At 36.6% G+C, this 14423-nt stretch overlaps 1 protein-coding gene across 1 annotated transcript; it reads right to left on the bottom strand.

The window, feature by feature from the left end:
• Positions 1–9565: 9565 nt before the first annotated feature.
• Positions 9566–12477, bottom strand: FSCB (fibrous sheath CABYR binding protein). The gene has a single exon (XM_012782780.3). It carries the CDS (start codon positions 12262–12264, stop codon positions 10105–10107), a length of 2160 nt encoding a protein of 719 aa, XP_012638234.3. The 5' UTR covers positions 12265–12477; the 3' UTR covers positions 9566–10104.
• Positions 12478–14423: the final 1946 nt, after the last annotated feature.

The following is a 14423-nucleotide window of genomic DNA, read 5'->3' as shown; positions in this document are numbered from 1 at the left end:
CTGAATAACATTCCTTCATCTATTCTCTTGCATTATGTCCTCTGATATAATTTTTTAATCATTTTATTATGTCCTCTTTTTCTCTTCTACTGTGCCCTCTGATATAGCTTTAACATATTCTTACCTGCCAGCATCTTTTCCTTACAGCATAAATATACTCATTCTCTCCCATTTAGAATCGATTCCTCAATAGGTTATTATCCCAGAGATATGTAACATCTCCTCTGTCTTTACTAACATGACTAAAATTCTTGGCATTATATTAGATGTAAATTCAACTGTTACCCCTAATATGGGGTATTTTGGAGTTTCCTGAGCTATAGAAGATATTTTAGCTGCCTACTGAATACAGTCATCCCTCAGTATTTATGTAAGATTCATCCCAGGACCCCCACAAATACCCAAATCCACAGATATTCAAATCCCTTATATAAAAATGGTATAGTATTTGCATATAACCTATGCACACCCTCCCATATACTCTAAATCATCTCTAGATTATTAAAAATAGCTAATGCAATGTAAATGCTATGTAAATTGTTATTATGCTGTATTAGTTTTTACTTGTATTTCTACTGTTGCATTGGATTTTTTAATTTTTTTTTTCTGAATATTTTTAATCCAATTTTGCTTGAATCCATGGATGAAGAACCCACAGATAGGAAGGGCTGACTGTCTTTCCATCTGGGTGTCCCATACATGTCTAAACTCAGAATATCCAAAATTAAAATTGTCATCTCTAACTTCTATTCCCCAGTGTGTATTTCTGTACTTTTTTCCCCATTTTAGTGCCTGGAACACACATAAACTGACGTGTTCAAACTGGAAATCACGTAAAATATTTCTTTCTTCACTGAGCGTGACATACAGTCAGCAAGTGCCATTATTTATATCTCCATAGTAACTCTCAAATCCATTTCCTTTCACCCCCAATAATAGTGCATTATTCCACTGTGTTTATTGTGTGCATTGAATAACTCAACACCTAAATCAAGTCACATCTGAACCACATTTCTTTATATTTTCCACTCATCATAAGAAATCTCATCAAATCCTGAAGTCAAGATACACTAAATCTAACATATTTTCCTAATCTGCTAGTTCAGTGAAGGACATGAGCCAGTAATGTGACAATATTCTGTGACATTACTTGGACACTGCACGACCTTTTTTCATTGTTTGGTTTTTTGTTTGTTTTTGTTTTCTTTCTTTTGTTTTTGTCTCTATCACAGTTCTTATCCATAGCCATAGTGGGAAAATAACAAGATTTGTTTGAAACTCCAGATGTATAATTTGGGCTGGTCCAAATTTATATGCAAAAATCTCTCTAGCAGAGCCCAAAGTTACAACTTCCCTTCACAGAAATCATTTTGGAATCTAATTTTCAGAATTCTCTAACAATTCCTAAATGGGTGAAGATCTGTCAAACCCAGTTTATATTCTTTTACTTAAATGGTAATATATGTTCATTAAAGAAAATGTGATAAATAGTAAAGTAGAAAGAAAAAAAACTATCATAATCCCAAACTCAAAGATAACCACTATGTCAGTGTTTTCCAGAGAAACAGAACAAATAGGATATATATTTTTAACATAAATATACATATACTATGTTTTATATATAAAGGCTGATTTTAAGGAATTGGCTCACACAATTATGGAGCTATTAAGTCCAAAATACATAGAGCAATCTGGCAGGCTGAAAACTCAGGCAGGCATTGATGCTTCAATCCTGGGTCTAAAATTTGTAGAGTAGTTTTGCATCCTGGAAACTTAGCATGACTTGCTGCTGCTGCAAACTTGACGTACAATTTCTTCTCTGGGTAACCTCAGATTTTGCTTTTCAGACTTTCAACTGATTGGATGAAGTTCACCCACATTTTCAAGAGTAATCACCTTCACTTAAAGTTAATTTATTATAGATATTAACCACACCTACAAAATACCATCATAGTAACACCTAGATTAATGTTTAACTAAATAACTGGGTACTACAGTCTAGCCAAATTGACACATAAATTTAACCATCACAACCCTACAACAATTCCTTCCAGTCTTTTTTCCAGGCATAAGTGGGATTATGTTAATATGTGTGAGCTATCATAAAATCTTAAAGGAACAAAAAGCATTTTCAAAAGAATTTCTTATGCCAAATTAAAGGGTCATTCCAACAGTCAAGAGTTTATAAATTTTTCAAATTTCCTTCATATGTTATTGTGAAAGGAGACACCAACAGTTTCACATTTTCAGAGATGTGTTTAGCTTTGCCAGTTTACATGTAGTTGGATTCACAAAGAACTTGTGGGATGACCTGGGAATTAAACCTGGTTGATAGTTTTAGAAATACTTCTAATGATCTGAAATATAACTTCAAGTTCTCTTTTTCAAGACCACTTCTTGGAGTCCTCTTAAGGACATGGAATCTTTTACTTACACTCTTTCACCACCTAGCTATATAACACTAAAATAATTAAGCATATAAAAAATATAATGTCAAATATGCTCAAAGCAAGGCCTTCTACCCACTTCTCCTTTTCACCTTCTCCTGTTTATTCTTGTGAGAAGTACCCCTCTCGGGATACAGTGTACCACTATCAATATTCTTTTCATTCTTTTATACCTCATTATTTTCTGAAAATTGATTTTGTTGTCTCAGGTGTAAATAAAAAGATACTGATGGAGATGAGAAAAATATTCTGGTTACTGTAAAATCATAGCACTGTTGCAGTGAAAGGATGCTTATTGGTCATGCAAGTGGGGGTCTTGAGAAGGCTGTCTGAGACATCTGGCTGCAGAGCTAAAAACCTTCTGGTATTTAGAGCCATAAGATTAAATGAGCTCACCATTCCCTATCTAATATAGATAGAGAAGAGATGCAAGAACTGAACCCTGAAGTCTCCAACTTTGGGAGACTGAGAGATGAGAAACTCGCAAAGAAGATTGAGAATAATCAGCCAATGAGGTAAAAGGAAAACATCCCAGAAGCAAAGGTAGAAAGTATATGAAGAGAGACTGTCAAATGCAACTGATCCACTCTGTTAAATGATGCTATCAGGCTAAATAAGATGAGGATGGGCACTGACTATTGGATTTGGCAGTGATCACTGGTCACTTTTACAAGAGCAGTTTCACTGGAGCATGGGAGTGAAAGCCTGATTGGAACAGGTTCCTATGAGAGTAGGCAGGGAGAAATTGAATATAGTGAGAGATTATTTCAAGTTTTGCTATCAAGGAAAGCTAAGAAATGGAGCTGTAGCTGAAACAAAGTATGAAAGGAATGTCTATTTTCTTGTTTATTTAAGATAGACAAAAATAAAAAGCATGTTTGAAAGCTAATGAGTAGAAAGAGAAACACCGATGAAATTTGGTCAAAAGCAGGAGGAAAGTAGAGATTTGACAAAACTGTGTCCTTGAGTAGACAAGAAGGGATAGAATCTGGTGCCCACATAAAGTAGTAACAAGGTGTCTCACAAACCCCCACCCATCTGAAAAAGTTGACTTGGGCCCATTGTTTCATAATTTCCTGCTTAGCAACAGAAGGCGGCTCAGGTAGGCTCCTATCTGCCCTGGATGGAAGAGAGGTCCCACCGACAAGACCAGGCAAGCTCTGCAGATACCAGCCCCAGCAACAGAGATTAGTCAGGAGCTCCACCAATAATAAAGAGCCAGAGGAAGCCTTCTCTGTCCACCCTGCACATACCTATTTCCCCACCAAGAGACACTACAGGCATTGGCAAGAGGTTATCCTGTCACAATATTGCCTAGCCCAAAAGCCTCATTGTCCCCACGGGCCTGAGACTCCTCCCCCTCCATAAAAGACACGGGATGGCTGGGAGCACCAAGCACCACAAAGGGGACTCCCACCACCCAACTGCCTGCCACGAAAGACTCTTCTTCCTGGTGGGAATGAAACTCCCTGCCCCAACCTAAAGGCTCAGGCAGCCTGGCCAGGGGAAGCTCCTTTTGTGCCTCAGGTGACACTAGCAGGAACCAGTGGGAGTCCCAGGATAAATTAAGCAGATCAAAATAGTAACACAAAGGCTCTGGAAATTAAATTTTCATTGGAACCATAGCCCACAAAAGTAGGGCAGAATCTGCATGCTAAAGCTAAGCAGGGTGACTGCCTGCTAAAATAAAAGATTTAAATAGGACCCAGAGTTTCCTAACATAATAATAGCAAAATGCCCAGCATACAAATGACTAAAAAGAAGAGGCACTGAAGTATCACAATCTTTGCCAGGTACAGCAAGAATAGGGATATCACAAGAAAGGAAATAACCATGAGAGCCAGAGCCAGCGTTTGTTGATTATTGTATACTAGGTACCTTTCTAAGAACTTAATATGGATCAACTCATTTGTTACAACAATCCTATTGGTTAGGTATTGTTCTTATTATGTCTGTTTTTCAGATGAGTAAACTGAGGCGCAGGGAAGGAAATTAACCTAACCTAGCCACTCAGCTCATAAGTGAAGTCAAGGTTTGCAAACTGGCAGAAATCCTCTTAACCTCCTCTTCATACCACCACCCTATACTTAGTGACAGTGATATAAAATAGGTTTGAGTACACTGTGAAGGACCATAACTATCCTTTTAAGGGATCTAGATTTTATTCTGTAGGCAAATGACTGCAGAAGCAGATCTGTGTTTTAAAAAATAATTCTGGAAATAATAAGAAAGATTAGAGGAAGAAAGACAAATAAAAAGGCAGATAATGGCCAGAATAGGCAATGCAAAGGATATTAAGAATCTAAACTACACACGTGACAATGTCACTGAGGAGAAGCTATTACCAGAAATGAAGGAGGTCTTTAGCAAGAAGGCATAATAATTCTAAACATATATTGAGCTAATATCAAAAATTCAAGATACCTGAAGCAAAAACTGACAGAACTTCAAGAAGAAATATGTAAATACATAATTATAGTCAGGGATTTCAACATACCTTTCTGAATGGTCTATAGAACAGGTAGCTAGAAAGTCAGTAATGATATAAAAGAACAATACGATCAACCAATTGTTGATTCTAAAAATGACATTTCTAAAACCCTCCAACCAAAAACAGCAGAATATTTTAGATTAATGTAGAGCACTTATCAAGATAGAACATGTTGAGCTATAAAACAAGTTTAATAAATTTAAAAGGATCAAAGCAAAAAAGTATATTTTATGACAAACAAAGCATGATATCAGTATTCAAAGCCAATACAAACAGTTAATTGTATTTCTACATAAAAGTAACAAAAGATTGGAAGGTAAAATGAAAAAATTTAATAAAATATGGAATACTTAGGGATAAATTTGATAAAACCAAAAACTACAAATTATCTCAGAGGACTTTAAAAAAGGCTAAATAAATGGAGATATATATTCATAAATGTATTCATATGTCAGAAGATTTGTTTTTATTAGGATGTTAGTCTTTATATTCAATGCAACCCAGGAAGAATTTTTGTGGAAATTAACAAACTAATTCAAAAATTTGCATGGAAGTGCAAAAGATATGGAATTGCTAAAATAACTTTTAAAAAGAAGAAAAATTCTTGGAAAACTAACAGTAGATGATTTCAAGATTTATTTTGAAGCTACTGTTATTCAAAAAATGTTGAATTGATGTTAAACATATAGATCAATTGGAAAAAAAATATCAAGTATAAAAATAGACACCCACATATATGGCCAATGAATTTTCAACAAAGATTCCAAGGCAATTTAATGAGGAGGAAATAACCATTTAAACAAATGATAATGGGGCTACCCATATGTGTAAAAAAAATCTCATACCTTTCTTCACCCCACATAAAAAGTTTACATACAACAGATCTTAAACTTAAGTGTAAGATACAGAACAATGAAATTTTTAGGAGAAAACTTAACTAATAAGAAGTAATCTTAATGATCCTCAGCTTGGCAAACATTTCTTAACTATGGCACAAAGAAAGAAAAATTATGTGTTTCTCCAAAGAAGATATGCAAATAGAAAATAAGCACATGAAAAGATGCCTAACATCAGTAGTCATTAGAGAAATACACATTAAAATTATAAGCAGATATGCCTATATTCCTACTAGAGTAGCTAAAATGAAAAAGACCAACCATACCAAGTGTCGTCAAGGATGTGGAACAACTTCAACTCCAGCTGCTGTTGGTCAGAACATAAAATAATATATCACTTGGGAAAATAGTTTGGCAATTTTTTTAAAAGTTAAACATAGCCTACCTATTCTAGGTATTTTCTCAAGAAAAATAAAAGCATATGTCCACACAAAGACTCATACCTAAATGTTCATAGCAGCTTTATTTGTAATAGCCAAAAACTGGAACAATCCAAATGACCAAGTGATCAAATTTAAAAATTGTGTAATATTTATATAATGGAATACAACCTGGCAATAAAAAGGAATAAAATATTGCTACATACAACAGCATGAATGAATCTCAAAATAACTGTATTTAGTTAGAGAAGCCAGACCAAAATAATAAAATAAAAAAAGAATATACACTATAGGATTCTATTTACATAAGAGTCCAAAAAAATGCAAAATAATCTACAGTGACAGAAAACAGATCAGTGATTGCTCAGGGACCTATCTATGGGGTGGAAGGGTGGGAGCAGAGAAAGAAAAATTACAAATGGTCACGGTGAGAACTTCTGAGTGATAACCATGTTCATTATCTTAATTATGATGATTGTGCCACAGGTATATACATAGGTCAAAACTCATCAAACTGTACAATTTAAATAAATGCAACTTGTTGTATGTAGGCTATAATTCAATAAAGCTGTTTTTAAAATATCTCATATATTTTTAAAATTTTTAACTGTAGGAATCCTGGTACCATTCTTATATCTGGTAGAGACTACCACCTGTATATATTTCTGTTCACCCTGAATCTTTGCCAATATCTGATCTTAAAAATCAAAATTACTCTTGATTCTAGTTATTCAGGAGACTTTTTTTTACTTACACCTGTCTTTTAAAAGCTTCACATCAATGTTTCTTGCCCTAAATTTTTACAGCTACCTCTGCTATAACTTAACATTTATAGTGCTTTTTAATTTTGCCTCTAGAATCTTCCAAATATACTTGTTTACTATTTATACTGTACACCATTTGTATACATACACTAACCAAATTTTATATATAAGCTCCAGCTAACATCCAACTTTTAAGTATTGAAAGTTTTCTTTTTTTAATTCCTCATTTTATTTTATTTTATTTCAGCATTATAAGGGGATATGTTTAGATTGCATATATTGCCTTTGCCCCACCGGAGTCAGAGCTTCAAGCATGTCCATCCCCCAGATGGTGTGCATCACACCCATTAGGTGTATATATACCCATCCCCTCCTCCCCTCTCTCATCTGCCCAACATCAGATGAATGTTACTACTATATGTGCACATAGGTGTTGATCAATTAATAACGATTTGATGGAGGTACATGTGGTGCTTGTTTTTCAATTTTTGTGATACTTCACTTAGTAGAATGGGCTCCAGCTCTATGCAGGATAATACAAGAGGTACTAGATCACCATCGTTTTTTCTGGCTGAGTAGAACTCCATGGTATACATGTACCATATTTTATTAATACACTCATGGGTCAATGGGCACTTGGGTTGTTTGCAAATCTTTGCAGTTGTGAATTGTGCTACTATAAACATTTGAGTGCAGATGTCTTTTGTATAGAATGTCTTTTTTTCCTTTGGGTAGATGTCTAGTAATAGGATTGCTGGATCAAATGGTAGTTCTACTTTTAGCTCTTTGAGGCATCTCCATATTAATTTCCACAGAGGTTGTAGTAATTTACAATCCCACTAGCAGTGTAGGAGTGTTCCTATCCCTCTGCATCCATGCTAATATTTATTATTTTGGGACTTTTTGATAAAAGCCATTCTCACTAGAGTTAAGTGATATCTCATTGTGGTTTTGATTTACATTTCCCTGATGATTAGAGATATTGAGCATTTCTTCAGATGTTTGTTGGCCATTACTCTATCTTCTTTTAAAAAGTTTCTGTTCATGTCCTTTTCCCACTTTTTAATGGGCTTGTTTAATTTTTCTTGCTGATTTTCCGGAGTTCCATATAGATTCTAGTTATCAGCCCTTTATCGGATGTGTAGCATGCAAATTTTGTCCCATTCTGTATGTTGTCTGCTCTCATGATAATTTCCTTGGCTGTGCAGAAGCTTTTTAATTTGATCAGGTCTCATTTATTTATTTTTGTTGTTGCTATGATTGCCTTTGAGGTCTTCTTCATAAATTCTTTCCCTATACCAATGTCTATAAGAATTTTTGCAACATTTTCTTCTAGAATTCTTATAGTTTCATGCCTTAGGCTTAAGTCTGTGATCCACCAAGATGTGTGTTGAGATTTTCTAATGTTGCCAGTTGATAAATTCCATCTTTATTAAACAGACCTTCTAATTTAGACAATCAAGTTTACCTGGATTTAAGTATCTCAGAAAACATAAAATGTAAAGGACTTAGAAATTTCAAAAGAGCAACCTCCATTCTACATTGCCTAGATAATAATGTTTTTCAACTTCAAATCTAGCACATACAAGAAAGTGTGCTTGCAATTTTTTATAATATTCTCAAAAACCTACTTTAAATTATACATTTGTAGCTACTGAGGCAATGAAAAATGTGACAAAAATCCAGCAACTATAGAGCATCAAAGCTTAACATAGTCTGGAATCATCAACTTAAGAGTTTTCACTAAACAGAGAAATGCACTTATCAAATTTTTAAAACTTTAAGAGAATCATCTTAACATTTCAGCATACTACAACAATTTGTAGCTAGTCAAAATGTTTTCCCAAAAGTTGTCATAACCGTAAAAACTGGATATCTTTCAATAACAGACATCTTAGAACACTATAGTATTGTTAAGCTTTGATGCTCTTTCAAAACTTCAACGGCTGATACTACAGTCATTCAATTTTATTCTAGGTTGCTCTTCATCACAAGTTCAGAGTGCAAAAAAACATAAGCCAAGTTTCCAAGGACTCATCACATTCTCAGCTGAAATGAAATTAAAACCAAACAGGAATGTGCCCTCAAGGTCTTCTAAGTATATTTTTCTTCATATTTACACACTTTAAAAAAAAAATTTTCATCTACAACCATCTTCACTTCATTGAACTGAAGATTTTTACAAAGGAAATAAGTTTCCCTATGCAGACACTGAAATGGGAAATATGCAGGAAGATAAGGAATAACACTTAGGCTGAAACTAGGAAAGGAATGCTTGTCTCAGAAGAAACTGAATGAAAAGAGAATAAGAGATATGATGAATTATAATAAGGAGAAAGAGAACACTGCATAACTTTAGATGTGGGACTAAAACCCAAGGAATTTAAAGTAGATGACAGATCTGCAGAAAAGAATGTGGCTTTTCCACTAAAAACTACATATATACTTACAAAGGGAAGGCAAAGAAAGAAAATATGGCTGCAACTTTACCCTTATCAACAGGGTTTACCACAGAAATTATATTTTAAGTAATGATTTCAATCACAAGCTTATTTCATTTCAAAATAGGTATTTTACAGATTTTTATATACTTTAATGAAAATAACATAAATGCTTTTAAACTGCTACAGTTTTTATTGTTCATGTTCCAGCCTGCACTACAAGTCTTGAAGTTCCTTTTTGTTTACCCTATTTACAAAGCTACTTCCAGATGCCTACCCTTTTCTTAAATGTGTACTTCCAGAACCACCTAGTTTTTAATTGCCATCTTAGGTGGGACCTGACTACAGTTCAGGAGGAAGTCTTTTTTCATTCTGTATTAATGACACCCTCTATTTCAAGAGTGGGAGCCTGTCCATTTTTGGTATTAGCCAAATCTTCTGGAACAGAATCTGTTTTTAAAACCTCTTGAAATTTTGTATCATCTTTCAAGTCAACTGACCCTAGTTTTACTGGGATGCCCCCTACTTGGGGTGATTGAAGTTCAGTAAACACATTCTCTCTTAGAGGTGAAACTTCAGCAGAAATCTCTTGTATAGAAAAGTCTTCCACAGGAAGCAAATCAGCTAGTGGAGGATGTTTGTAAACGGGGGCATCTTCAATAGGGGTATCCTCAGCTGGTAGAATCTAAACTTCAGGAGGGGTCTCTTCTGTAGAAGCCTCCTCAGCTGGTGGAACTGGAACTTCAGCAGGAGTCTCTTTTATAGGCGCCTCATCATCTGATGGAAACTGAACTTCAGGAGTGGTCTCTTCTGTAGGAGCCTCAACATCTTGTGGAAACTGAACTTCAGGAGTGGTCTCTTCTGTAGGAGCCTCCTCAGTTGATGGAGGCTGAATCTCCACAGAGGCATCTTCTACAGGTGCCTCCTCAGCTGGTGGAGGCTGAATCTCAGCAGGGACCTCTTCTGCAGGGGCCTCCTCAGTTGATGGAAGCTGAATCTCCACAGAGGCATCTTCTACAGGTGCCTCCTCAGCTGGTGGAGGCTGAATCTCAGCAGGGACCTCTTCTGCAGGGGCCTCCTCAGTTGATGGAGGCTGAATCTCCACAGAGGCATCTTCTACAGGTACCTCCTCAGCTGGTGGAGGCTGAATCTCAGCAGGGACCTCTTCTGCAGGGGCCTCCTCAGTTGATGGAGGCTGAATCTCCACAGAAGCATCTTCTACAGGTGGCTCCTCAGCTGGTGGAGGCTGAATCTCAGCAGGGACCTCTTCTGCAGGTGCCTCCTCAGTTGATGGAGGCTGAATCTCCACAGAAGCATCTTCTACAGGTGGCTCCTCAGCTGGTGGAGGCTGAATCTCAGCAGGGACCTCTTCTGCAGGGGCCTCCTCAGTTGATGGAGGCTGAATCTCCACAGAAGCATCTTCTACAGGTGCCTCCTCAGCTGGTGGAGGCTGAATCTCAGCAGGGACCTCTTCTGCAGGGGCCTCCTCCGCTAGTGGAGACTGGACTTCATCAGGGGCTGCTTCTGAAGGAGCCTCAGTAGCTGCTAAAACCTGAATATCATCAGAGGCCTCTTCTGCCATGGTCTCTTCAGCTGATGGAGGCTGAACGTTAGCAGGGATCTCTTCAGCAGTGATATGCTCTACTTTATCTGAGGCCTCACCAAGCCCCTCCTCAACTTGAGGGAGCAGTACTTCAACAGGAACCTCTTCTGCTAGGGGAGGCTGAATTTCAGCAGGAGGCTCTGTTGAAGGAATCTCTTCACCTGGTTGGGGCTTTAGTTCATCAGGAGGTTCTTCTGAAAAAGCCACTTCAGCTGGTGGAGGCTGAACTTCAGCAGGAGTTTCTTCAGTTGGAGTCTGTACTTGGACAGGAGTCTCCTCAGCAGGGCTGGGCTCTACTTCTGCAGTGGCCTCTTCAGTTGGTGAAGGCTGCACTTCAGTAGGGACTTCTGCTGTTGCTGGAGGCTCTATTTCAGCAGAAGCCTCCTTTTTATCAACAGAACCCTCTTCTACAACCTCTTGCCTAAGCTCATCTTCTACTGGAGAACCTTTTGTGGTTTCCTGAGTTAATGAAGATCCGCTGATACTTTTCTGCATAATTTCTTCATTGCTACATGTTGCTGGTTGAAATTCAGGCTGTTCACTAACAAAAATCTTTCCTGAAGATTTACGTTTCTGGACACCTTCCATTGAGTTTGAAAAAGAACTACCTGGCCTGTAAGTATCCACTATTTTTGATTCACTAAAGTTTGTCTGCTGTCCCTTGTCCACTTTTTCTTTTGGGGGCATATTCATCATGGTCCAGTCTCCAGTACAACTGGTCTGCTGAGATCTATCCATTGTTAGTTGAATTGAGTGTCTATGTGGTGGAATTTCTACTTCCTGAATACACTCTGGCAATTCAGTGGCTGCTTCTCCAACACCAGCTGGCTTTTCTTCAGGTATCATTGTTTCATCAATTAACTTGATTTCTTTTTTCTCTAATACACTAGGGACTGTCTGCAGAGATTTATCACTCATTTCCTGTCCATGCTTTCTCTTTGTCCAAGTTTGCTGAAGTTGAGAAGATACTCTAAGAGGCTCATAGTCTTTGGCAGAGTAGTTGCCTTTGCTTCCAGGAATATTACCAATGCTATGGGTAGCTTTGGGGCCAGATGATTGTGGTGTGGCCGGGTGTTTCTTTTTCTCTGTCTTTTTCTCTGTTTCTTTTTCTCTGTGTTTCTTTTTCTCTGTCATGTCAGTCTGCTGGGATTTGTCTACCATTGGTTGGCTGAGTCGTCTTCTCTTTCTAATTTCTTGCCTCCCTGCTGAGATAGCCTGATCAGGTTCATCACTTTCTTCCATTTCTAAGGCTGGTGAATTTCAAATGTATTAATCTTTAAGTAATTAATCATCAAGAATCACAAACGTACCAGGTGATTAAACCTTTACCTTTCTTCATTAAGTGTTGTTCTGTTGAGCTCCCTCAGAAACGAGTAATTCATAAATTATTGCATTCTATACTACACTCTTGTTGGATCCCACCTTATTCAGTAAGCATCTTGTTTAGTCTCTATTATAACTAAATCTCACTTTTAGAAGTTTTCCCTCAAGGGTCTATGACATCACAGCCAATCTTCCTGCAAGATTCCATCGGTAATATTCCCAGTACTTTTTAACTTGGTATACACTCATAAGTGATGACATCTACTTTTTGAAACAAATAAAGCTGAAAAAAGCTTTTGTCTACAAAGGACCATCAAGTAAACTCCAGTAATGCCACTTTCTAATTGTTGTCATTGATGCTTTTAAACTTTCAACTCTGTTCTTTTCATCCTACTATTGAAGACAGTTATAACACAGAACTCAGAATGCTGAAGCCTATTTTCAATCATTGTAAAAAACAACTGATAACATATGTGTGGGGATATTCTATTAATATATAATGACATGACTATAAAGTAAGTTAATACTGTTTGAAAAACTTGAAATTTGAAATTCATCTCCATGTAAGCTCTGTTTCCACATCCTTAAGCTTCAGTAACCACAACAGCCTACCACCAAAATATAGAAAGAATGTTTCCTTCTCAAATATCTTGGGATATATTTTTATTTTCAACTGTTTCAGAAAGTAGTTCCACCCAAAATTTGCCAAATAACATAATGTTGAGTTTAAATATATGCCAAGTAAAGCAAAATGCATCTTTTGAGGCAGTCAGTAGAGTCTGCTGAGTAACCACATGGGAATGAATGCCCCCAATGAAGGTGAAAACTCTAAATTGAAGCTTTGAGAAAGAGGAACTCCAGTAGAGCAGATTATAGATGATATTGTATTAGATTTGGAATACAGATAACATTTTAACTCATACGTCACACTAGAATTTTACTAGAAAGATGAAAATTGATCAAAAGTATCCATAAACATTGTGCATTAGTCTGAGGAAAGCTAAAAAGGAGAAAATAGACTAGTAAAATATAGTTATAGGAGACAAAGTTATAAATATATGCTAAAAAATAATCATGACTTCATTAATCTGGGAATATTTTAAAATTTCTTTATGCTGTATTTCCCCTAGAAAACACAACAGTGAATTGAATATTTCCACTTCTTTCATATGCATTGGGGTTATCAGCTGAGTGTTTGTATCCTTACACTCTACCCATCCATAAATTCATATGTTGAAGCCCAACCCCCAATATTATGGAATTAGGAGGTGGGATCTTTGGGAGTTGCAGGCATATGTCATTTGATTGCACTTCACCTTTTGCACTTTGCAGATACTACCATTTTTTTTTTTTACAAATTGAAGTTTTGTGGCAACTCTGTGTCAAACAAATCGATCATCATTTTTCCAACAGTATATGTTCACTTTGTGTCTCTGTCAAATTTTGATTATTATCACAATATTTCAAAAATTTTAATTATTATAGTAATTGGGGTGCCATGAACCATGCCCATATAAGACATCAAACTTAATAGATTAATGTTGTGTGTGTTCTGACTGTTCCATTGATTGTCTGTCCCCCCAGCTCTCTCCCTTTCCTCAGGCCTCTCTATTCCCTGAAACATAATATTGAAATTAGGCCAATTAACCCTACAGTGGCCTCTATGTGTTCAAGCGAATTACACATCTCTCCCTTCAAATCAAAAGCTGGAAGTGATTAAGGTTAGTATAGAAGTCATGTCGAAAGCCAAGATGGGCTGAAAGCTAGGCCTCTTGGGTCAGCAAAGTTGTGAAAGCAAAGGAAGAATTTTTGAAGGAAATTAAAAGTGCTACTTCAGTGAAAACATGAATGATAAGAAATTGAAACAAACCTTATTGCTAATATAGAGAAAGTTCTAGATAAAAGATCAAACCAGTCACAACATTCCCTTAAGCCAAAGCCTAATCCAGAGTAAGGCCCTATCTCTTTTCAACTCTATAGAGGCTGAGAGAGGTTCGAAAGCTGCAGAAGAAAAGTTGGAAGCTAGCAGAAGTTGGTCCATGAGGTTTAAGGAAAGAAGCTGTCTTGATAACATAAAA

The sequence above is a fragment of the Microcebus murinus genome, chromosome 6, assembly GCF_040939455.1.
Source record: "Microcebus murinus isolate Inina chromosome 6, M.murinus_Inina_mat1.0, whole genome shotgun sequence".
NCBI lineage: Eukaryota > Metazoa > Chordata > Mammalia > Primates > Cheirogaleidae > Microcebus > Microcebus murinus.
The sequence above is the reverse complement of the archived record's forward strand: the minus strand, read 5'-3'. Positions and strand labels throughout refer to the sequence as shown.

Excerpts from the sequence above, each read along its gene's own strand:
- FSCB (XM_012782780.3), bottom strand. The coding sequence starts at position 12,264 with ATGGAAGAAAGTGATGAACCTGATCAGGCTATCTCAGCAGGGAGGCAA.